This window comes from Strigops habroptila, chromosome 1 (assembly GCF_004027225.2).
Source record: "Strigops habroptila isolate Jane chromosome 1, bStrHab1.2.pri, whole genome shotgun sequence".
NCBI lineage: Eukaryota > Metazoa > Chordata > Aves > Psittaciformes > Psittacidae > Strigops > Strigops habroptila.
The window spans coordinates 99,415,935-99,441,595 of record NC_044277.2 but is presented as its reverse complement, the minus strand read 5'-3'; the positions used below and the strand labels follow the sequence as shown (position 1 = coordinate 99,441,595).

Genomic DNA, 25,661 nt, shown 5'->3' with positions numbered 1-25,661 from the left:
GCACAGCTACAGGTTGGGTACAGAAGAGATTCAGAGCAGCCCTGTGGAGAAGGACTTGAGGGTGTTGGTTGAGGAGAAACTGAACATGAACTGGCAGTGTGCGCTCACAGCCCAGAAACCAATTGTATCCTGGGCTGCATCAAAAGGAGTGTGATCAGCAGGTTGAAGGAGGTGATCCTGACCCTCTACTCTGCTCTCATGAGCACCCACTTGGAGTATTATGTACAGTTCTGTACCCCGCCATGGCAGGGGGCTTGGAACTAGATGATCTTAAGGTCCTTTCCAACCCTAACTATTCTATGATTAAGCCGTACTTTGAAGTATTTCAATGCCAAGCACCTAAGGGGAAGGTGGGGAAAGAGTTCAAAATCGCTAATCGCTCTGCGAAGATCTTTCTATAGGATCCATTCCTGTATTCCTCCTCACTGTGGTAGACATCTGCTACATGATACTTGAAGCTTATGCTTTGCAGAACACTTAGCTGAACAGTACCTGCTTAGTTGGAAAGGTAAACTGGGGAGGGGGAGCTGTAGAAAGTACTTTTATGCCTCCGTCTCTCTTTGCCATCTGAGGATATCTCTTGTGCCAACTGTGAAAGTTTGCAGAAATGAATCTCCAGAGCAGAAGTATGGATGAAGGGCAAGAATGAATGTCCCGGAGATTTTGTTACAGGTGTTTACTACTGTGAAGCTCAGACCAAGCCACCTTTTTCATGAACAAGCTTGCTTGGAGCTTTGGTTAACAAGGCACCAGGGCTGGATGATGTCCTGTCTCTTTGGGAAGCAGTTGTGACCAAGTCCGCACTCTGTCCCAGTTGAAACAGAGCAAAAATATAAGGCTTAAAACTTGTCAGTGCTTCAGATGGAGATTACTGTTTGGCCCTTTGGGTATTTTTATAATTGTTTTGGTGAGCAGAATTTGGTGAAAAACTGTTTTTTGGGAAATCTGCACTGGGTTACACTAATTTTCCATGTTCCCCACAAATCACCGACTCTTCATTTTTACCATTGCAGTTTTTCTGGAAATTATTTTAATTTCCAGAAATTATCTGAAGGTTACTGAAGGAGAACATTTCCCTGCCTGTCTCTTTGGTCTCTCCTGTGGAGACTCACGGAAAGAGCTGGGCTGCTTCAGCCTGGAGAAGAGAAGACTCTGGGGAGACAGCTTCCAGTGCCTAAAGGGGCTGACAAGAAAGCTGGAGCAGGGCTTTTGATAAGGGCAGATAGGGAAAGGAGAAGAGAGAGAAATCACCATTAAAAAAGGAAAGCACAGACTGCTGCTGGGGGTGTTTTAAAGGCTTTCCAGGATTCCTCTGCGTTCAGTGAAGGGGGTGAGTGCTCCTCTCCTGTGCCCATCACCCCATTTTCCTCAATGGTCCTGCAGCAATGGAGATGTCTGAGCCTGTGACCCATCCCCATGCTCGCCTGTGCAGGATTGCAGCATTCCAGCATGTTTTCATTTTGGGCTTTAAGCAATTCTTCCTTTTTGGCTGGGGCAAATGTGTTTTCAGGTCCTTCGAAACCCTGCATAGTGATTCCCATTGACTGTGTGGACTGGCACCTGGCCGGAAAAGGGCAGAGCCAGGAGAGTGGGGTGCGGGCAGCCTGGCCAACAAACAACTCATGAGCCCAGCAGATGTTCTTGAAGCCTCTCTGCTCCCTGGGGCTGATGCCAGCCTGGTCCTCTTCCAGCAGCTCGTCACTTGATACTGGGAACAGTATGCTGGCTTCTTTTGTTGCCCATTGTATGAGTCAAGGACCTTGTGTTTGGAGAAGGCAAAGGAGGAGAGAAGGCAATGGACATGAATTTCTTCAGGTCATATTTTAGGGTTTTGTAGAAGCTTTTGGCAGATTCTCCTGGAAAGTGTATTCTGCTCTCAAGCCTTGGGCTGTGGCTCACTAAGTTTTATGTCAGGATCTCTCTTGCTGAAGGCAAGGTGGCTGTGCATGCTTTCTTGGTGCGTCTCTTGGTCTGGTGGGACAAATCATCCTCTATACCTTTACAAGCCAGTTCTAGCTCTACTTGATGTGCTAAACTTTTTATTTTTTTTTTTGTTTATGCACAGGAGAGTGACTGTAGCGCTCTTGTGTTTTGTGGGGTTTTTTGCTAGTTTTCAAAGTTCATGCAATTAGGTCCCTTCAATTATTTCTTTACCATTTCAGTTTTCAGCATAGTCCTGGAGTGGAGATTGCAAAGGACTTGTGTCCAAACAAGCTGCGAGAGCTGGTAGAGAACATAAATCCAAATATTGCTTCTTACCCTTCTCTTGCTCCCACCTTGCACATGCACTGCAGAGAGCCTTGACTAGACATCAGCAAGCCCACATGGTTTCTCAGCCAGAGAGAGACCACCATGGCTCCAACTTCTGCCACAGGCTGTATTTTCTCTATCCTCACTGCTGTGCCCCTCTGTTCGTCTGCAGGCTGACAGGGAACGAACCCCTGACCATCCTCCCTCTGACCTCAGAAATGGAGGAAGCTGCAGTCAAAGCCCACTACAAAGTCTGTGACCGCCTGAAGCTGGAGAAGAAGCAGCGCAGGATGTGCCGGCGGGACCCCGGTGTGGCTGAGACCCTGATGGAGGCGATCAGCATGAGTGCACTGGAGTGCCAGTACCAGTTTCGCTTTGAGCGCTGGAACTGCACCCTTGAGGGTCGCTACCGGGCCAGCTTGCTAAAAAGAGGTGAGTAGGGTGGAGGGGGTCTTGGATGAGGGCGTTGGAACCCTCTGCACACATTGACTTTCCTGGCCTTTTGCAGGGTGGTCATCCTGGTGTGTTCTTTGCCAGTGGTGGGTCACCACCTCCTCTAGAGTTTGTAGAAGGTAACCACTAAGCCAAGCTCAGCTCATCCATGAGAATTCACAGCAAGCAAAGGATGTGCTGTATTGTAGTATTGTATATGCTTGCATTACTTAAGCAGCCCCTGTCTACTTCCCATGGCTCCTTTGCTTAGAGGCTGGAAATGTTCATACATGTGTCCATTGCCAATAACTACAGTGGCTTCTCACTTCTGATGGAAGTTGGACCGTTGCTGCAGGGAAGGTGTTGAAGTTCCCAAAGCTGTCCCGTCTTTCGCCTCCCTCCCCCACTATTTATTATGTCAACCTTTCAGGAAAGAAGTTGAGAAAATGCCTTAAGGGGAATAAAGTAAAATGGACTGTTCTCTGCTGCCCTGTTAGGGGGGGCAAGGGGACCCCTCTCATAGTGCAGGGCAAAATGTGCAAATGTTTGAGTCCTGTTACTGCTCTACCCAGGGAAAAACTCCCTGGATGTGAGTGGTAGGTAATTCCCACAACTGTTCCCAGCAGCTCAGGTGGAGATGACCAGAAGCTGAGAGAGTATTGGAGGACTAGGTTTTATTTTTATCTCCTTCCTTTGTGCTACCTCATAGTCCAGTTTCCTGCACCACTCCAGTAAAATCCAGTTCTTGTTTCTGGACTCCAGGTAATGGTGCAGCAGGACCATTTTACAGATAGTTTACATGAGTCTTGAGGGCTTTAGTGACTTCCAGAAAGGCCCATGCTCAACAATGGACCTGGACCTGGAAATCCAGGGTCTGATGTGCTCAAAGATAAGCGCAGGTGTTTGCAAGGTGCCTTCCCTCCCTCATTAATTAGTGAGGAGGAGTAATTCAGAAGTGCTAGGGCTTAACTAATGCACTGTCACTGATTGCAGTGGAAACAAGGAAAGTCCTTATGAAACCCAAGAGGTCCAGCCGGAGCTGCAAGACATTTAAAAATAACCCTGCATGCCAGAGGAGTCCCTGGATTAGTGTCGCCTTAGGAAAGCCAAGCACTTTCTCATGCTGACACCTGGAGGCCACAGCTTGTTCCTTCAGACGTGCCTGCCCCTGTGGGCAGCCCTTGGCAAGGAATATTTCAAAGCAGCCTGAATGTGAGCTGCCTTAAAACATCATTGAGAACCCCCCTCCCTTGTCAGAACCCCGTGTAATAAATACAGCTCTGAGGGTTGCAAGGTTCTGCCTCCTGTCTCATTCTTCCATGTTTTATGCCCCTACAACATCTCTACCCTCCACTGATGTTGTAAATCCTTCAGATGTTGGTTGTGCAGCATAACACACTACCTTGTAAATCTTTCTCCTCCTCTCGGGGAGCTGCTGGTTCCTGGTTCAGCATTGCAGCAAGTGATACCCCAGGGCAAAGGCGCACATGTATCACCCACTAAGACACAGTTATCCAAATATGCTGGTGTAGGCTTTCTTCCTCTCCTTCAGGAGGACCATTGCAGCTTTTAAAGGAGAGAAGGGGGGTGGGGAGAAGGGAAGGCACACCCTGTCCCCCCCCCCCCATTTCGCTTAAGTTTCTCCCTCCATTTTTACACTTGGTCACCAGAATAGCCTGGCTGCTGGTTTGCAACTTAGGCTGATGCAGCCTGTTTCTTAAAATAACAGGGGATTTTTTAAGGGTCGTTATCCTCTTTGGATACTCACAAACAATTTTGGAAATGTCTGAAACGGGATAGCTGCGGATGGCAGGCTGTCAATGCACCGGGGGTTAGAATGCCTGCATTGATTTAAAGCTCATTATCTTGTTACAAAATATCTTGGTGCAATCAAATAGTGCATGGCAGAGATGGCTTTAAATCTGGCCAGAGCCAAATGTCACATGGACTTGCTTGGAAGCTGGCTGTGGGTGAGATGATGCCCGTGGGCGCTGGGAATCTGCGAAGCTTTCAGTGATGGAGAATGGGAGGAGCAGAGCTGAAGCTGATGGGGAGATTCATAGAGTGGGAAAATCTGCCAACTGAACCATTCCTTCTGTCTTTCCATCAAACATGGTATGTGCTGTGGTTGTTTGGCACTGACTTTCTGCTGAGATTTCACAACCACTCTGAATCCAGTCCTTCTACAACCTACTTTAAGGCCTCCTGGTTTGATCTTGGCTGTCTGCTAAACTGGATCACAGCCAGGCTGTTTGCTGCTGATTGCAGCGTCTCAGAGGAGGGTTTACACACCCTATTCTATCAAGGACTTTCTGTTAGCAAACTGGTACCCCTCCATTTCATAGCACAAATTGTAGAACTGGCCTCTTGCCACCACTCTCTGGAGAATGGAGGGTTGGGAGCATCTGTCTCTAGTATCAGCATCGCTTGATAGACATGTGGGCAGTCTGACCTAGGGTGCAACCTAGAAAATGCTGAACTAGCCTTCAAAAGATGAAAACTGCTTAGAAGGCATTTTCTATCCGGAGGAGTCTGGTGGTCTGCATACCCATGAGTTTTTATTGGGTGATTTAAGTGAGGACTTCTCCCACCACTCCCAATGAGATTTGCAATGCTGAAGGCTTTTCTGGGGTGCCAGAGGGCATGGTCTAACTTCGGGGAGAAAACGAGGGGAAACCCCCCAAATTTTGCTTTCTCAACCTTGACCACTCTTTACAGTGTCCTGGTAAGTATGTTCCTTCCCGAGAGAGAAAGGTTCCTGCTGCTCTTTTTCCAGGTAAGCAATAGGAATGGTTGGACAATTCCTACCACAATCTGGTTTGAGTTAGCCCCATTGGGAGGACTGGATCTCAGTCTCCTGGGCTGGATTTTTGTCAGTCTGTTGCTGAAGTTCAGCATCACGCACCTGGGAGTGCTTTGGGAAGGCAGGCTCTGGGGATGGGCCAGGGCAGTGCCCTGTGAGCTTGCTTGGATGACCATGCACCTCCCAAGGAACAGTTCCAAAAATGACCTGGCAGTGTCTCTGCATGTCCTTGGTTGACACACCAGCTTACAGATATATCCACTACTGTCACCATCCACTTGTGTTATTTTTGAATGGGGGATTTCTTGAGTCGGATCCAAAGCTGTTCTGGAATTGCATCTCAAATATGCAGTCGTTTATGGCTTCCATAGCTGGAGAATACAGAGATATAAATACTGGCATGTTTGCTTTTTATTTGTCTTTTACATTTTGGATTGAAATCATGGGTCTCTCTGGACCTCAGTTTCTGAGGGCATCAGATGCTGTTGCATTCCTGCAGGTAAGCATGGACATGTAGAAAAGGGTTGTACATTAAAAGCTTGAGGGGTAAACTGCTTTTTGAGGCATTTGAGGTGCTGTGACAGGTTGCCTACTGTGTGCTTCCAAGCCCTCAGGTATCTTGTTAAAAACTGTGTTGAACTGCAGTAGGACCTAGTGATTATTTTTTCTTCAGTGGGTGTGGGAACAAGAAGAAGTGCTCATGGCTTCTTTCCCAGCCATCAGACTGGAAATCTATGCTGGATTCCTGCTATTTGGTGTCACTTTGATTGCAGTATTGCAGTACGATGGTGATGGTACCTCCATGGCCTGTCCAGCTCTTGCTTGCCTCTTTTTGTTTTCGGGCAAAGACTGTCTGTAGAGTGACAGTTACGGTGATGGCCAGATTTAATTTGTATTCTTGAATCCTGACTCATGCCACCTCTATCTATCATTCCTTGGCCTCCACCATCAGTGATGCTTTGTGTCTCAAATTCTTCTCACAACGGATTTTGCCTTGATTTCCTCAGTTTTTCTTTCTTTAGCTATTGCTTCAGCTGTAACTAAAGCTGCCGCCTCCTCTCTCCTGCAGGTTTTAAGGAGACAGCCTTCTTGTACGCCATCTCCTCCGCAGGGCTGACACATGCCATGGCCAAGGCATGCAGCGCAGGGCGGATGGAGCGTTGCACCTGCGATGAGGCCCCTGATCTGGAGAACCGCGAGGCTTGGCAGTGGGGTGGCTGCGGTGACAACCTGAAATACAGCAATAAGTTTGTCAAGGAGTTCCTGGGGAGGAAACCCAACAAGGACCTGCGAGCCAGGGTGGACTTCCACAATAACCTTGTGGGCATGAAGGTGCGTTGCAGACTGCTTGGGGTTTGTGGGAGCAGCAAGGTGTGTGGAAATAGGAGTGTTGGATGGAAAATGTATGGAGTGGTCCTTCTGCTGGACAGGTGAAGTCTTAGTTATTGAACTATGCCCTAGTTTTGTTACTGTGCTTCAAGAGTTGTGGAAAACCATTGGAGTGAGACCAGAGGGAAAGAAACAGGACTGTCCAGGTCTAGAAAACATGAGGTGGGGACAAAGATTGCTGGCTGTCCACAGGGAGGAGAGGGTCTTAATGCTACAAAGGGATGGAAGGACAGGTTCTTCAGGCTTACATGAGGAAGGGAGTTATGCTGCCACACACAGGTTGAGGGATGCTTTTCTTGCAGCAGTTCAGTAGAACATGGAAAAGCTATCATGTCCATAGCATAAAGGCTTAAACTGTCTGGACAAACAGCTGACAGAAAATGAGGCTGGAGATTACTCTCTGACCTCAGTCCTAAGAGTCCCTTCTGCCTTCTTTTCTGGCAGAGCCTTCCGTGTTGCCTAGAGCTGCTGGACTTGCAGCTGATAGTGTTTGGGTGTATAGTCCCTTTTTTCCTTTTTTCTTTTCCTGTCCTTATCCTCTCTGCTGGAGGACTTTCTGCTCTTTACATCATGTTCTTCCTACAAGGCTTTACCCTCCTGCCTGAGGGCCTTCCTGCAGGACTGATGTAAAGGACAAAGTGACTGCAATTGCTGGGTCATCCCAGCAAGAGAGGGGAAAGGAAGGGGCTTTCCACCTTCTCCTGTAATCTGCTTGGCTGTACCTAGCCTAGAGTTGCTTGAACACTAAAATCCTGCAGATTGGCCAGCACAGGTGCTTAGGATCAGTGTTTCATTGCACCAAATTCGAAGGGGGACATACTGTAAGGCTATAAATAACTTCCCAGGCTTGTTATTGTCTGTGTGATTGGATGGAGGGTTGGGACTGGGATGGGGGGGGACCTGGGTCTCTAGTTTCCCAGGCAAATGCAGCCCAGCCAGTTGTGCATTCTAGGAATCACCACTCCAGCTCAGTTGTTCCTGTGCGTATGCATAAAATGCCATTCCTCACGGTGGAGTTGAGGCATTGGAGAATGCCACCAGTGAGTGCTGGCCAGCAAAATGTCTCCCTCCCTCCCCACCACCAGATACTCCTAGACAGCGCTGAGATCAGGATTAGACATGTCCTGGATTTAGCTGGTGTCTGGCTTTGGCTGACAGTTTTTCTGCCTCTGAATTAAAAGGCTGAGCACCTCTGAACTCCTGTTGCAGCTCTTTGACATGTGAAACAGGCTTTGCAGGGTGAGGAAATTTGTTTCAATCCTTGTAGTTGGTTGTTCCCTAGGGCCTGTCCCAACTCTTTGGAGCTGGCTGTGGAGCAAATGGGACTGAAAATGGAGAAGGTGGTCCATAGAGGCTGTGATTTCATGCAGGATAGAGCTGTGAGATGTCCCAGCTTTTTCCTCCCTCTCCGGAGTCGTCATAATATAGTTTTACCAACACGTACAAGGCTGTGGTTTGAGGGGCCATTGACATGTTCTTGTAACTCCCTGGAGTTGTCTCCCTTCCACAGCGGTGGGGCTAAATAACTTGCCTAACGGATTTGACTTAACTCCCGATGCTCTCCACCCCAGTAGCTGCAGTCATGATGCATGTATGGCTGAGACCCAGTCTTGGATTTAGGATAGATGCCCTTATTTGTCATCGCTGCTCTGCATTGCCTGTATGACTTTGAGTTAAAACTCCAAGAGTGAGCTGGAGGGAGCGAATATCCTCTTTCTTTCTCCCCTCCTTTGTCCTCATCCCACCGTGAGTCAGTGGGACTCTCTTGCATCTTCTGCCTCCCCTTTACTTGGCATAGTCAGGCTCTGGTCATTTGCAGTGGTTTCTAAGCACTAAACAGATGCGTAAATTGTGATGGTTGTCCAGAAACTGAGCGCCCTCATGGCAATCCAAGTCAAAGACCTTTGCTGCAGGTCAGTAATCCAGCGTTCTTATTTTTGTTCACCCATGGTGTGTCTGTTGAGTTGGTATTACTGTCTGACAGCTTTCTTTGCCTATTTGCAGCAGCAGTTAAAAGGATTTATCTGTTTATGCTCTTAAAAATAGTTGTACCATAGTCTGGCTGAAAGGCAAGCCAAGCAGCCCACCAGATTCACAATACCATCATCGAAGCCAGGTAAACTGCATGTTGAAAAGGAAGGTTTCTGGAGGAGAGTGGTCCAAGATTAGGAGAACATATGTCTGAACAGTCAGGATATGTGGACCTAATCCAATGGCACAATATAGTGTCCTTAGGGTGATAATCAGATGATAGAGTCAGATGAGGCTGGCTTTGTAATTGCAAGGTCAAAACTGAAATACTTGCTTCAGACTTCAAAACATTGAATCTGATTTGAAGCCTGTGCATTGACCTTAGTATGGTTGATGGATTGTCTCTGACATTGCTTACACTTGGGTGTAGATTACTATGAGGTTCAATCTGCTTTCTTCCTCCTGGTCCCACTGCAAGTGCAGCACTGGTGGAAGATAAGGGTTGTTCACTAGGCAGTACTAGGTTTTCTCGCTGAATTTATTATGTTTTCCTTGATGAAGGTAGTGGGTTAAATGTGATGCTCATCATGTTTCCTCTACTTGTCTGTCTTCAATAAGCTACTCATCAACTAACTGCTGCTGTGTAGACTTTCCAAACACTGAGTAGCAGGAGCTGCTAACCTAGTGGCTATGACAGTCTAAACCCACTAGTTTGGTTAATGAATAAGTCATGTGTATTTGATTCAATGCGAATCAAAGGCAATGTAGGAGGAACGCAGCTAGCCTTTATTTGTGCCAATTTGGAACTGAACAATTTTGACCATTATATAACTAAGTTGCTCTTATGGCCTCTAATGTGTTAAATGTCCTTGTGAGTTCCAAAAAGATGATTATGGCCATTTCAAGCGCGATCTGAGATACAAACTGAATGCCTTTCCCAAAGTCATGCAGCAAACTGATGATGGAGCAGGAGACTGAAGCCAGCTCTCCTGAATTCCTACTCAGCACCTGCTGTGTTTTTTCTTTAACTAAACCACAGATTTTACGTCTTAGTGAAGCCACACATGCATGAACCAAACCCCTTACCACACTACAGGCAGCTTTGGACTGAGCTGAGAATGGACAAAGACTTTTTTTCCCAGTGCTTGGTTTTGCTATGGTAGCTTGCTCCAGTGCTAGCCTATGTTGGTGTACTTACAGTGTACATACAGATGTGCATGTGTGCGTTTGCTAGGGGAGTGGAGAAATAACTATTAAAGATATAGCCCAAGCTTGGTGGTCTCTCACTGATTCTTAACAACATATAATCCTTCCCATCTAATTACTCCCAACCATGGCAAAACATATAAATATTCCCATGAGACCCAGAAAAGACCTGTGCTTAATTGGGTGATTTGGCAACCAACCCTACACCCTTCTGGTCAACACAGCATTTTCTCCATGGTGTCACACTGGCAAACAATCTGTGTATTTCTGTGAGGGTGACATTATCCTATCCCGCCTAGTTTTAATGTCGCTTGGTAGACATTCTCAATTATTATTTTACTTCTGTTTTTTATAACCTTGATGGGCCAACTCCAATTTTTCTGCCTCCAATGAAATAATCACTGAGCATGTTGTGCCCACGATGGCTCACAAAGTTATATGATATGACCTCAATTGCTAATGAAAGGGCAAGCTTGTCTAGTGTGAGGATGAGGTAATTAGACCAGGACTTCTCCAGCCTCCTCTTTATTGAAAAGTAGGAGCTCTGAATAGGCCACTTATTAAAAAAGCAATTTCCCTTCCTTTGCCAAACCTACTCTAGTTCACTCAGCTATTCTTTCAGAGGGGTCTTGGGTGGCGAGGGTGTGTGTCAAGGGGATGGGGGGTGGCAGTGGTGATGAGAAGTCAACTGTATTAAAGCTCTGTTATCAGCAATGAAGTTTCTTGGTTATATTAAATGAAGCACAGGCAGCCTTGCTAAAACTCTTCTCTATATCCTTCCCCCCCCCCCTTTTTTCGCCCTTGTACACACAAGTGCAGCCCTCTTTTGTAACCCATTAATGAAAAGTCAGAATATTAGAGCACTCAATTAGTTCCACTGGGCTTGAGTAAGTGATGTTTTAATTAAATTTGCCCAGTTTCTCAGCAAAGTATCATTAAACATGACTTTCCAACTCCCTCTCTGGAGCGTTGCTAAGTTTCTTAATCCCAGGAGTGCTGACCTCTTCCAGAGGTATGTCTGGTCAAGCATGTCTTACAGATCCAAGGGGCACTATTAAAGGGGGCTGCTGTTACCCAAGGAAACAGAAATTGTCATGTTCCCATTCCCTTTTCCCTTTATCCTTCCAGAAGGAGGGACACAAATGAGCCTTTGCCTTCAGGACCCTGAAATCAGGGGTATAACCACAGTCTCCTTCAGAGCCAAGAGTGTTTAGTGCACAACATGGGAGGGCAGAAATGGAGCACAAAACTCCTCCCTCCTCAAAGGTCTCTCTTTAGGCAATGTCTTGCCTTTGAAACTGGTTCCCTTCATGAGGCTTCCTTAATTGTATTCACACAATATCAACCCATATGGTTTGGTCTGCACAGACAATGTGTGTGTTCCTGGAGGATCTGTCACTCTTTTTGCTATAGGGTTCAAGTCCAGACCCATCCCACGACAGGTTATACCTGCATCTCTGAAACCATGTGGGATGCTCTGGAGAAGATAGTGGGAGGTGCATGGACTTTTCTTTGCTGTTGACTTGTTTTGGAAGTCCATGCAAGGAATGGCTTTTCCCCTTAGGCAGTGCTGGCAGGGATCTATCTCAAAGGCTGAACGTGCCTTCTGCACTGGAGATGGACTTTCCATATCAGGTAGATGTTTGCCCAGCTATCATCTGTCTGAGGAACTTCATGAGCTATCACATAACATGTTATCAGAGCATACCACCCTCTTCATTTCTGTATCTCCATTTTACAGAGGGGAAATTGAGACCCAGAAAGATTAAGTGACTTACTAAAGGTCACACACAAGCATAGCAAAGCAGAGACTAGCACTCTGGTCTCCTGTTGCAGAGACAGTGTTTACAAGCACTACACATCCTGTCTCATATGGTTCCTACTAGCAAATATGATTGTGGTCAAACTCCAGAGTGGTTGAACCGGCAAGTTTAAATGCTAATACCTCTGTTTTTCTATACCCTCAAAAAGTGTAATAATTACCCTTTTATGAGATAAATCCATATGAGCTTACTAATACAGTTGGTGCATGGAAAAAAAGATATAATGCATCCTTTAGGCAGTTTCTTTAAGGGTATGTTTGCAGTGAGAAATGTAGCATCGTGCTTTGCTGGGTTTTATTTGTACCTCAGTAAAATAACAGCCTCTCTGAGACTAGGTCTTGTCTTCGTATGTACAGATCAGTTTGCAGGGCCACCACCAGTATTAGTTGCACCAGGTTATGACAGGTAGGAATGCATAAGCATGCTCTTTAGATTTTTCCCCTCCTTTTAAGCTGAGATTGGCTCAGCCAAAGTCTTTCTAAGGTCTGGAAATCAACACTATGGAAAAAATTGCTTGCGGTGTCCCATAAGTAATTGCAGTTGTTTATGTGGAGCTTTCTTAGTATGTGAAGCACGCTAGGAATACTGAAGGAGGAAAAAAGACTTTTAAAGTTATCAATTTAAAGTAAGGTTATGTTATTCTATGCTTAAATTTATTTTAATACATATTTCACTGAAATCTGAGCGTTCACATTTTTAAATGGTAGTGGAAAGGGAAAACTTCTGAAAAAACAGTTTGAGAACAGGCTCAGAAAGGCTGTTTTTTGTTTGTTTTTGTTTTTTCATTTGTATGGTTTTTTTTAAGAAAATAAAAGCAAAAAAGGAAAGGAAAAAGAAAACTTCTAACAACATGTGAAACTTTTATAATTCAACCAATGTCAATGGCCAGTGTTAAGGAACAAGTCTGGTCTTTGGGCCCTGTGAAGAAATGGGGACCATGGCTGCTGTCCAAACATTAATACTTGAACTGAGAGAATAACTAAGCCTATTTAAATTGAAAGAGGATATGTATATAAGGGATGGAAGAGATTTGATTTGTACAGAAGCATCCCAAAGACCTTTCTGAAGTAAGACAAGATGAGGGCAGGATTTTTCGTGGAGGAGCTGACTCTAAGGAGGTTCATTTGCTCCCTCCTCTGCCCCAAACCATAGCAAATGGTTTGAAGCCTTGAAGCTGCAGACCAGCCATGACGACAGCAGGGCTATAACTGAGGAATTCTCACGGCTGTGTCCGCTTTGGACTGCTGCTGCCCAGACAAGAGCTGTCTGAAAACCACTGCCAGAGCCCCATGACCCAGCTGGGAATGAATGGGAATCTGTCCTCAGTGTTTCAGCTAAAACACTGAGAAATTGTGTGTTGCAGCATGTCTGAGACTGATCATTATGGGGGCACTTAGTCTGAGCTTCGTAGCAAGCCATTGTTGTGAGGAAGGATTACATGTTGCATAGCAATGCTCTGCTGTGATCCCTTTTCCCTATGGCTCTTGTAAAGCCATTTAGGCAGGCAGTCCTGTGGTGCTATCTAATTTCCTCTTAGCAGCAAGTACCAATAAAGACTGTTCAGTCTTGCTCTATCATAATTGTTTTTCTCATTGTGCCTTTGTCAGTATTTGGTATTCTCATGACGATCAATGGGAGTTTGTGTTCCTAAGTTGAACAAACTAATTTGCTCAAAGAGCTTTATTTTCTTCCCAAACTGCTCTCCTATTTGTGAGATTGCCAGACCAGGTGGTTGTTCAGAGAAGAGTGGGAGGACATAATTTCAGTGTGATGCTATCCCTGACCCACTAGTTGTCTTCATTGCACTTTGCTTAGAAGCTCTCTACAGCATATACTGTAATAAGGATTCAAATGTGTTGTTACTCCTGGGTTCCTATAGCTCTGCTGATGTGTGGTAGCTATGGTATATTTCAGCCATGGGGAGCATGAAATATTTTGTGCTTTGGATTTAAGCTAATACCTTTTGCTTCACATCTGTGATGAGACAGAATCATAGAATCAGCTAGGTTGGAAAAGACCTGTAAGATCATCAACTCCAACCATTACCCTAGGACTGCAACAACCACCAGCAGACCATGTCACTGAAGGCCTCACCTACATGATTTTTGAATACTTCCAGAGGCTCCACCACTTCCCTGGGCAGCCTGTTCCAATACCTGATCACCCTCTCTGTGGAGAGATTTTTCCTAATATTCAATCTCACCCTCCCCTGGTGCAGCTTGAGGCCATTGCCCCTTCTCCTATCACTTCTTACTTGGGGAGAAGAGACTGACCCCCACCTCACTACAACCTCCTTTCAGGTAGTTGTAGAGAGCGATAATGTCTCCCCTGAGCCTTCTCTTCTCCGGACTAAACAACCCCAGTTCCCTCAGCCGTTCCTCATCAGACTTATTCTCCAGATCCTTCACCAGGTTTGTTGCTCTTTTCTGGACCTGCTCCAGCACCTCACTGTCTGTCTTTCTGTGAGGGGCCCAGAACTGAACATAGTATTCAAGGTGTAGCTTCACCAGCCACTTGGTGTAGATGCAATACAGTTATTTAATAAGTGGTGATGCCATGGGTGTTCAGGAGAAGTTCAGGTCTATGTAGGCTGGAGGCAGATCAGGCTCTGAAGTGTGATGTGCCTTGAAAAGAAAACAGGAGCTACCTCTGGCTCTTGAAATAAGGTGGGGTTTTTTGTTTGTTTGTTTGTTTTTGTTTGGGTGTTTTTTTGTTTTTTTTGTTTTTTTAAAGAAGTCTTATTCTGCCTCAGGTACTCTAAAATTATTTGGTAATAAAAGCTAAGTTATTCTACCCTGGGAGTCCCTCCACATTTGAAAGCATGACCTAGACTTTTACCCATTTGTCCCAGGGCCCAGCCAGAAAAGGTTTCTCCAACACTGCTCCAAGCAACCTGCTGACTTGAATAAGTCTTGCTCCCCTTCCTAGAGCAATGAGGTGGATCTAAGTGTCTCTGTCAGGAGCATGCAATAAGAGGAGAAACACTTTTGTGGAAGCTGGAGAATGAGACTGGAAACAGAAGGGCTTTGCCAAGATTCATTTTGGCTTGTGGGTGGTTAGGGGCCTGTAGGCAGCATTTCTCCATCATGCATCACCCTGAGTAGCTGCGTCGTGACTGACAGCAGCAGGGGAGGCTGACTGGGGAACAAATTTTTCTAGTATTTTCACTATAGCTGCCTCGTAACATTCTTGAGCCCTTCCCTGTGCTTCAAGGAAAGGGTTTATGGGGTGGTTGGGATGCACCAAACTTGCACAGTGGCCATATGAAAACCCATATGCTGGATTTCATGAACTGATGTATTCATGCGAATGGGGACAATGGAAACCTATTATGCTTTGGTCTACCAGTGCATGACATCTAAGCTGTCCTAGCCACTGCTAGAAGTGAGTCAGGAAAAAAATGAGCTGGGATTCATTAGGGGCTTTGTTAGTCACTGTTTAAGCACAGACAAGGAGAATAGAATTCATCTACCTAAGTATATGCATTGGTACCCCTTCAGAGACCTTTATGCTCCTGGAGGAGCAGTTGGTGAAGAGCAGTGTTTTACAGTACCCCAAATAATGCTAGATGCTGATATTTAGACACCTGAATTAGTCCCAGAAGGTGGGATTCTCCTCACAGGTTAAGATATCTAAAGTGACGTGCCTCTGTGTGAGCTGGGTCCCTAGGCTTGGGTTAGCAAGTAGAGATGTGGTCAGCACAGTCAGTGGAGCCTAGAGAGCTGCTCTGTGGAGCATGTGCAGGTGTCTGCTTCACTACAGAATCCTCTGGCTGCTTTGGCTCTGCTGAGTCAGGCTGGAGTTTAGAGGGTTTCTCAAATATAGGTATTTTAAGTCAAACACATGCCTTAGTTAAGTCAACCCTGGCTGGATGGTGTGATTCAAGTGCCTAAACCTGCATATCTGTTCCTGACTGAAGGTTTGCTGCCATTGCTAGTTATCAATCCATCAGCATCTGTATTTCCAATTTGTGTTGTGCTGTATCTACCAGCCCCATGTTGATGCCTTAGGTATACTGTGTATATATATACTGTATATATATACAGTACTTGCAATGTCAGCTTTCCCAGTGAGCTCTGGAGAGGTGGCTCCTGGCCCTGTCTCCAGGTTCTCCTCCTGCATTTCATGACTACGCCTTGTTCAACCAGCTCTAAATGCAGTCAAGCCTCTGCACAGGAGTGTGCCTACTAGCTGAGCCAATTCTTTTTGGTGTCTTCCTTTCCTATCTGTTCAACAGTGGTTGTCTCCTTTTCCAGGTGGAGCAGATGCAAATGGGTTGGTGGAGGTGGGAGGGTTGAGAAAAGGCTGAGCTTGTGAATAACTGCAGTGTGCAGCACTTCTGCAGGTGCCTCAGCAATTTTGCTCAATTTGCTGATGGTCTGGGTGTGAAATCAGGTACAGGAGCTTTGTTTCACATGAACTCAGCTCTCACTTCTGGACAACCAGTGAAATGTGACTTTACATAAGGGATAGTATGGGTGAGGGGTTTAGGTTTTTTCTTAGTGTTGAAACGTGTTCTGTACGCTCTTGTCTAACATTGTGGGATTTCTTGCAGAGTTGGCTAGACACTTTGGCACGCAAAGCGTGACAGCCCCTGACCAAGCCGGCCCAGCTGAGTACTATAAGCAGTAACACATCTCTCTCTGTAACCCATCACTTGTTTGAATGCTACTGTGTATTATTGGATTGCATTTGAAAAGGTCTTGGCTGTCGCAGGAATGAAGTGTGACCATTGGCCAGGCTTTGCTGAAGGCCGTATTATGCATATTGTCTTTCTAAAAACATCTCTGTAATATCAGGATTGGGCCAGACCCCAAATCTGAGTCCATGACCTATTGCACATTTGCACATGGTGCTCAGCAGGACTCATGCATTAGGAACTGGATGGTCAGGAAATGGACTGGAGCCAGTCTTCTGCTGTCATGAGGCTGTAATGTAGGCAGATGCCATAATGGGCAGAGGGAGAAGATTTATTTTTTTCTCTTTTAGATACCATAGATCCTCAAAAGAAGGGCATTTTCAGAAGCACCTTGGCAGGTGGCAGCTTTGTAAAACAAACTCTGGTCTAACTTGCTATTTTAAGGGGTGGTTATACGTTACGCATTTAAAGTCCAAATGTAACCTATTTTGGGGGAAGGGACAGGGAGGGAGAACTAGGACTATAAATATCTGTTTATAATCAGTGGACAAAATGCAGGTTTTCTATGACTGTCCAAATAACATGTCTGCTCTCAAGTTGCCAATAGAGGAGTCCCAGGTGTAAATCTATCTCTGAAGAAGATGGGGGATCTGTTTTTTGTTTCTTCACATCTTAATTTTTGAGAGAAAGGGAGGACACAGAGGAGAATAAGGGAGCCTTACGCTTCATCCTACCTGAAAATGTGGTTTGTTAAACGTGCATGGCCAGCAAGCAATGACACTTTTTTTTAAAAAAAGCACAGGATTCTTCACTGCTAGCAGAAAAAAATTGACATGTCCTTTTGAACATGCTACCACACTCTGGAATAGGATCCTGAGCACAGGATGGAGAGGCAGAAACTACCTGGATGTTTTAGAGCTGCTGGTTTTGGTGAAGGTGAATTCAAGCTGTGTTCATGAGGACTATATATATATTTCAGCTACATGAGGTTTTTTCCTCAGTCACGAAATGGGTGGGATGCTATGCCTAGTTGCTAATGGTGGAAACAACACAGCTTAACCATGTTTCCACTGAGGCTGTGCTGCTGTGTGGGAGCTGTGTGAGTATAAGGTGGTATCCTGTGTGATGTGGTATGGAGAAAGTTCCTGCTCTCCACGCTCGTGTTCTGGAGCATATGCTGCCCCACCTGTGTGCTTGTGTGTGTTACAGCAGCAATTTCCCTCTTCTCTCCACTAAACCAACTCCTTCCATGGTTGTTACATCTTATCTCCTTGTTCTTACTAAAATAAATAGGTGCTAAAACATGTATTGATGTCTTAGTTGCATCACAGCTTCCAACCTCTATGTATATAAATGAGTGCCAGCACTAGACAGCCTTTGCACACCTTACTAGTGTAATTAACTAGCCAATAAGGCATTATTATAGCAAGCAAATGTTATATTCTGTATTGTCATAACTGGGACCCTTCTGAAACAAATATTTATTGTTATATCTGTTTTCTGTTCTCTTTCAACAGATAGTTTTTGTATTGTCATCAACTTTGTGTTCCAGGAGTGTTTTGTAGCATGTTTTGTTTTTTACTCTGTATCTTGATGTTTTCCCCCTATAACTGATTTTATTTTTGGGCTGTGTGTGTCTGCAGGTTATCAAGGCTGGAGTGGAGACAACCTGTAAATGCCATGGTGTATCCGGATCCTGTACTGTCCGAACGTGCTGGAGGCAACTCTCTCCATTCCATGAAATAGGGAAGCAGCTGAAGCAGAAGTACGAGACATCACTCAAAGTGGGCAGCACTACCAACGAGGCCACAGGGGAAGGAGACATCTCCCCACCCAAGAAGTCCATCCCTGGTCACAGTGATCAAATCCCAAGGACTACGGATCTTGTCTACATTGACGATTCCCCAAGCTTCTGTATGATGAGTAGATACTCACCTGGGACTTCGGGAAGGAAATGTTACAAAGACAAGAACTGTGACAGCATCTGCTGTGGGCGAGGGCACAATACACAGAGTCGGGTGGTCACCCGTCCATGCCAGTGCCAGGTCCGTTGGTGCTGCTATGTGGAATGCAAGCAATGCACCCAGAGAGAAGAGGTTTATACCTGCAAAGACTGACGTATCTTCTGCTCAATGGCAACCCTTGGTGATGGGTAATGGCGATCTATGAGAACTGCACATGGAGACAAACAGGGTTTGATTGACCTTCTGGGATCTGAAAGCTATGTTGAGACATAAGCACTTTGTAGGGTACAGGTGACCCAGTTGTGTTGCTGTTTTGTTTTTGTTTTGTTTTCCGGTAGACTGAATTTTAATGAGGTCCAACCATGTGGAAATAAGTGCCTGTCACACTGGGATTAGACACCAGTTGACCTTCACTTTAGTCTACGCAGTTTGGTGGATCATTTATCCTTGGAACATTATCTTGATCGTTCTACCACTCCTCCATGAACTCCTGGGCTAATATATTCTCTTTAGCATAAATAACCTATACTACTTTATTCCTGAAGCTTACCCAACAACTTAGAGCTAAGCAGATAAGAAAGAAAGATCTGCTTCAGATGTGATGGTACAGGAAGTGGTCATTTATGTCCCTTTCTAAAACTGAAGAGATGTGTGTAGGGTAAGCAGGAATAGGCCTGATGGCTCCTTTAGTGGAGTTTCTGCACATCAAGCAAACAAGGCTCTGACAAAAAGACCCACTGGGAGGATTAGCTTTTTAATGACAGCTCCATATCCACATGCATTGATCACGAACTACAGCTCAAATGTTGGGTCCACCATATTGCAAACAGAAATATATCCAAGAAAGAGGTTGGGAAGACTGCAGAAAACCAGACGTGCCTGTCCCCTTCAATCCATTCATGTGTTCTTTTTTACAACCAGTTTCTTCAAATGCAGTTTCTTTAGCACTATCATTGTCTTTTTTCTTTTTTTTTTTCTTGACAAAAACCACTAGATATTTTTAAAATTTTATTTTCACTTTGTGCATGATTTATTTTTCTGTCCTCTTTCCACCTCTTGTTGATCAAATTCACCCTGTGGTAACTGCTTCAGAAATCTGAACTGGAACTTTTGAGTCTTATGCCAGCTGAATTTGGACATGTATTTCTGAGTAGGCCAAGAGAAATTCAAGTGCATCTTGGAACGCGGCGCTGTCTTGCATTTTATAGCAGCCATTTTGGACTGGATCAGACCTCTGGAGGAGTTGACGTTTCTGTTACTAGGTCATCATTCCATTTACTCTAAACCATGGCAGTGGTACATGACACAAGCTGTATGTAAACCATATGACCTTAAGATTTTTCTTTCTTTTTTTTTTTTTTTTTTTTTTTTTTTTAACCACTAGATTGAGAACTGTATTTAAAAAATACAACTGCTAAATGGTAACCAACTCTTGGATTCGGAACAACCAATTGACACAGAGTCAAGCTATCAAGTGGCCAGAGAAGCCACAGATTGACTGCAGTGGTAGATCACTCTGATGCTGTGAAATAGATGACAATCTTCAGCATCTCTTCTTTCATTTGAAGAGGATACTTGCAATCCAGGACTTGATGCAACAATATTTGTCAGTCATATAAAAGTGGATTGGAAGCAGCCAGTGGATGCCTCAACGAAGCTTTCTAAGGAAACATTGGCGAGGGAAGGGCATTTTGTTTTATTTTTGGTAGCAATTTTTGACTGCCCAGTAGTAGCAATTTCCACCAATTCTATATAAGCCATTGATCTGGTTCTCAAAAGAGGAAAGCTGGCTGGAGTTTTTCAACCAGTAGTAGATGTTAGCCAAACAAAAAGAGAGCAGTTTTCCAAAATGGGTCATTTTTTTTTAAGGTGGTTTTAATTTTCTTTTTTTTTTCTTTTTCTTTTCTCTCCCAAAATAGTAGCCACTAATATTTAAGCTGTTCATGTTCATCTACTGGGAGGAGAAAAGATATTTTTAACAAATACCTGCAGTCCAACCTGGCTTGTTGGCATGAAATCTTGAGGTGGGAGCATGGGGATGGATGGGATGGTATTGTCAATAGCGCTATGGTCCTGCAAAGTGAAGTTACTGTCTCTTTTTTTGCTGTTTGCTTATTTGCTGTACAATTCTGGGGGGGAGGTAATGCTGGAGAAGGCAGAACCCACACATGGTGTTTGTCCCTTCCACCACAGCAAATGTACAACGGTGCATTCAATGCAGGGAGTTTGCAAGAAGGTCTTGCAGCTTCTGAGAGATGCACTGCTTTGAGAGTCACCCACAAGCAGTTTATCTAATGGTTTAAAAAATAAACTAACTAGAAATCTATTCTGTGTGTGTGTGTGTGTGTGTATACACACATGCTGACACATAAATATATATATAAATATTGAATGAACATTTATTTATTGTCAAGCCCTTCAGAAGGACCTTCTAATGGTTTCAATGTGGTATTATGTTAAATTCTTTCTTCCCCTCTCTCACACATATGTGCAAACTCACTGTTACATTTTTGTGTGTGTGCTGGAATAGCTCTTCCCCTCCAAAGTAAGGTCAGACCCAAACCTCCTCAAACCATGAGGGTTGTTGGGTCTGAATTACTATTTCTGGCTCCACTCTTTAAAAAAAAAAAAAAAAAGGTTCTTAGTTAAAGAATGGGCCACAATTTATGTGCATTATTATTACTAATTATTGTTATATTTAAACCATGGGCCCCATTTTCCTTCTTTTCACTGGTGTCTCTGTCTCCATTGACCTCGCTGGAGTAACTCCGCATTGCACTGGTGTGAGAGGAGAATGAGTCCCTAGATGTAGAAGAGAAGGCAGTGTTGGCATAGATACTGTTGTGGAGAAAATGCCTGGGATAGGGTAGCTTGGTGTGTTTGGCAGCAGGGGGGAGAGAGAGATGGGTGGGCAATAAGGCAGACTGTCGAAGCTTGACTAGAGTAAGGCAGCAAAGAGTGAATGAACTACTGAGTGAAAGAGCTCTTCTGTGTATTATAACTCACGCACTGAAGCCTGGATGCTTTCTGTAAGTATTTAAAAAAAAAAAAAAATCAACAAAAAAACTCACACAAAAACCAAATTGTATTTATGTTAATGTGGATATATTACTTGCCTGTTATATATTGTAAATAGCAAGGTTTATTCTCCTGTGGTTAAAAAAAAATTATAAATAACTAAATAGTAGCAAGGCACATGTGTTAAATGTATAGGCAGTGTATAAAATATACTAACACTCTGAAATCAGGAGAACTTGTCTTCTTGGCCTTTTGACCTAGGGTGGTAAAATAGACGTGGGTTATTTTTCTTCTTCCTCCCACCATGTTTTATATATGTTGGGGGTGTGGGGGTGTTTAGTTCCAGCATTTTCTAATGTTTGCCTTATCTTTGAAGAAAGAATGGGGGGAAAAGCCTCATTTTGGAAAAATCCAGGAGCTTGAGAAGGATGAAACAAGTAGCAGCAGGTAGAAAAGATGTCAGACCCTCTCAAAACTCTCTCAGGTGCTTCACTTGGGTTTTCTGCTGGTAATAATGTGTGTTGGGATTGAATTAACCCATGGAGCAGGAGTTTCTGCTTGTGTTACTCCATATGTGAGTTCAGAAAACCCTAGATAAGAGACCCTGAGTCCTCTATATAAATTGGGCAGTGTCCTGTAAACTGCTTTTTATTCCAGCTGCATGAAATTGGATTTTTCCAGAGGGGCTGATTCTACCACTACCCATTGGATGTCCAGTGCAATTTAATGAAATTGCTCATTTTTGTAAAACTACTACAACAATGGATTTGGGTCCCTGAATCTTTCACGGTATCATTTGATACAAAAAAAAAAAAAAAAAAAAAAAAAAGTGCGAAGCAACTTTTTTCCTTTTTCTTACCCCCATAGAAACAGGTTTTTGCAGCAGATGTAACTGGAGAAGGACAGATGGGTGACCAGGGGATTCTCTGGTTTCCAATCCCCTTTTACCCCCTGTCTCCCAAAAGTGTCAAAGTGTTGGTTCTCCTAAGCTGATCCAGCAAAACTTGTGAGATCAGTTTTGGGGTGGGGGGGTGCAACCATTATTTATATAACTTTTTAATTAATTTTTTTAAAAGAGAAGTTAGCTGATGGAAGAATATTTTTATTGAATAGTGCATTTAGTTATGTCAGAAATATAAAAAAATATATATAATATTTTTGTAAACAAGGCAAACTGAAAATGTTTGCTGTTTTATATTAGAATTTTCTATTAAAAGAAATAAAAACCCCCACAAATAATTGTTGCACCCATCATCTGTTTTTTAACAAGCTTCTGTTCTGTGTGACTGACTCATATATGCCGGATGTGGAGACATGCAAAACAAGTCCTAAACATTATGTTCTTGTTGTTTTCCACCTCTCAAAAGACTCCAGTTGGTGAGACAACTAGTGTTTAATCAAAGGGGCACTTCTTTTTTATTCTTGACACTAAAAATGAGTTATGAACAATGAGTAGCTTGTAAATAAATGCAAAAACCTACTCTGAAACTTCAAGCTTATCCCTTTTTAGTTATGTATCCTGGTTTCGAGATGGCTTGAAAGCCAAAACCTATGTGTAATAACTAGATATTTGCCATTGATCTCAGTTGGCCTGGGAAGAATGATTCTTAAAAAGGTTATTGGCGGGGGGAGGGGAATAAAAATCTGATACATGGGAAGGTTAAATGAAGAGGACCAAATCCCAGGCTTGACTTAACACAAGCAATTTTTATCTATTTGAATGGGGCAGTGTAAAACCTGGGAGTTGGGAACTTGGTGTGCTGTGTTTCAGGAAGCCTGTTGTTCTCCTTTGGAAGCAGGGAATGAGTTATGGACTGCCTGTTTTCAAAAGAGCTTTTGGAATTGGAGACCTGAGCAGGAGCAAGATAATTTCTGAGGATTTTTTGTGGTCGGCCAGCTCATACACATCTGCCTTTCTCCAGCCCAGGTCTTGAATTTCTTTGTTAATCATTTTTCAGCTGACCTATTTTAGTGAATATATATTAGGTTGGTTTGGCTGTGGTAGGGTTCGATGAGAACCCAGATGAAGGGACAGATTTCTCAAGGGTACTTTCATGGAGTAGATGCTGCTTAAGGTAATTTTCTGGTGGATTATAGTGCCTGTGAAAAATTCCTCCGTTGATGTTGCAGTAAAATTAGGTCTGTTCTGTGCTCAATAAAACAGGTGCAGCAAAGCTCTCCATTCCCACTTAATTTAGCTCTGTGTGCACATCTGTTGGGTAGAGTCTGGCTTCCATGGTCAGCTTGTCCTGGCATTCAGTTTTCAGAATGCTAACTAGGTGATGACTTTTGGAGAGCAACCTTTTCCTGCAAAAGAAATAGTTCCTTTTATGACCATCACTGCTTGTGTAACTTGAAAGATGCTCAGTATGGTATAGGGCCCATAGAAATCTGGCCATTGCTGAAGCAGTCAAGCTGAGGGCCATGGATATTAGTGTCGAATAGCTGTTAGATCTATTTTCACTGATGAGCACTGGATTTGACCAAGCTCTTTGCATGCTCCAGGAAACAGTGGTTCTCAGCAATGAAAAAAAGGGAAATCTCTAGTCTTTGTGAGTGGAGAGGAAAAGCAAATGGCCATTGCAAGCACAGTTTAGCTCTGCCACCATGGTAGGCTTCCTGTAACTACATTTATTCACATGCAGGGAGTGAGTAGGGTGTAAGGCCATAAATGATTCAGACACATAAAGTTAGGCAGTCTATCTGATAACACAGTTGTTGCGGAATGTTTTTGGAAATGGGAAAAACTCCTCCCAGCAGCATTGGGCAAAGTGACCAAGGGACAAAAGTTCCTCCTCCCTCATCCAGTCCTCCCTTTCATAACAGGGTTGATCAGGAAAGGTGGGGGAAGTGCTGATGCGCTTGGTGTAGTGGGGCCTTTACAATGGGTCTGGAATCATCCCACCTTAAATAAGGAGCCACTAGAAGGTGTTTTGGCCCATGTGGAGGAGCCAGTTTCTCGCCACTGACAATAGAAGGGGACAAAAACATAGCCACACAGGTTAATAGATGTTTATAAATGTGGGGATGAATTCAGGACTTATCATCAATGTGTGAGTGGATAACCCTGCCAGCTCACATTGGGCACAGACCAATCTGAAACAGCAATCTCCAAATTAGCACAGGAATTTTCCTTTGGTCCACCCCAGTCTATAACAATGCCCTTTGAGGCCTGAATGTAAAGTCTAGGATTTGTTTTGCACACCTGGGATGGCATTTCCTTTTAAAGGGAGGTGGGAATACTAACATGAAGGATTAGTATTTTTATTTTGTTTGGTTGGTTGTTTTTTACTTTTTTTTTCTCTTTCCAATGTCTTATGGGAGCCTAAGTTATTTTTCTCTACCTCATATGTACAGCTCGTAGGTATAAATCTGATTCTGAGTGACTGTTGAGAATGTATTTAAGTTATTTAACATCTTTGTATAACAAAAAAGCCAGAACAAATGAAACAATAAATGTATTTTAAATTATACTTGAAGTGTCCTCTTCTTTCTCTGCATCTTGAAGAACTATGTTCAGTGGTTACGGAAGTCCCTGTACCTCCCTCAGCACTAGTTTGGACCTCTGGTCCTGGAGCTAGCCTGTCCTTGTGGCTAATGTAAGCCTCAAAGACTTTTGAGCGGTATAGTGTTAAACAAGATCAGGAGGTTGATGGGCTCCATCAGCTTTTTATGGGGTTGCATTAGTCATCATACTTTGCTGGAAAAGTCATGATACCTTGGCAGAATGTCACTGTCATGATGTGATTGCAAAGGTACTCTGATCAAGTAACTGGCTGGAGCTCAGAACAGGGAGGACGTGGCCAAATTTAGTCTGGCTGAATGACAACAACTAAAAAAATTGTCATTATCCCAGGCTACATATTGTCTTGCTTGATCAAATGTCTTTTTCTTCACAATGGCCCCCTGGAGAAATTTAGTACCTGGAATTCATTTCAGCTGAGCTTTGAACAACCAGAGCCTGTTGCTGTTCATTTTACAACTTAATAATGACTCAAACATGGGTGATTTGAGTTTGCAAAGCCTCTGAGAAACAACATGGTGCATCATATGTGGATATATGCAATGAGGTGCTGCTTCTCAGGACCACAGCTTTGGGATGGTTCACAGATGTTGCTTTTTCATGTGGATGAGGAGAAAGCTTAGAGATCAACCTGAGGTCCAAC

General features: G+C 44.0%; 1 protein-coding gene across 1 annotated transcript in view; it reads left to right on the top strand.

Moving 5' to 3' along the window:
* WNT9A (Wnt family member 9A) overlaps positions 1-24,929 on the top strand; it is a 57,387-nt gene extending 32,458 nt beyond the window's left edge. The window contains exons 2-4 of the mRNA XM_030503710.1: positions 2,423-2,682; positions 6,555-6,817; positions 18,157-24,929. Coding sequence (XP_030359570.1) covers positions 2,423-2,682; positions 6,555-6,817; positions 18,157-18,630 — 997 coding nt within the window. The 3' untranslated portion in view covers positions 18,631-24,929. The remainder of the gene's footprint in view (positions 1-2,422; positions 2,683-6,554; positions 6,818-18,156) is intronic.
* Positions 24,930-25,661: the final 732 nt, after the last annotated feature.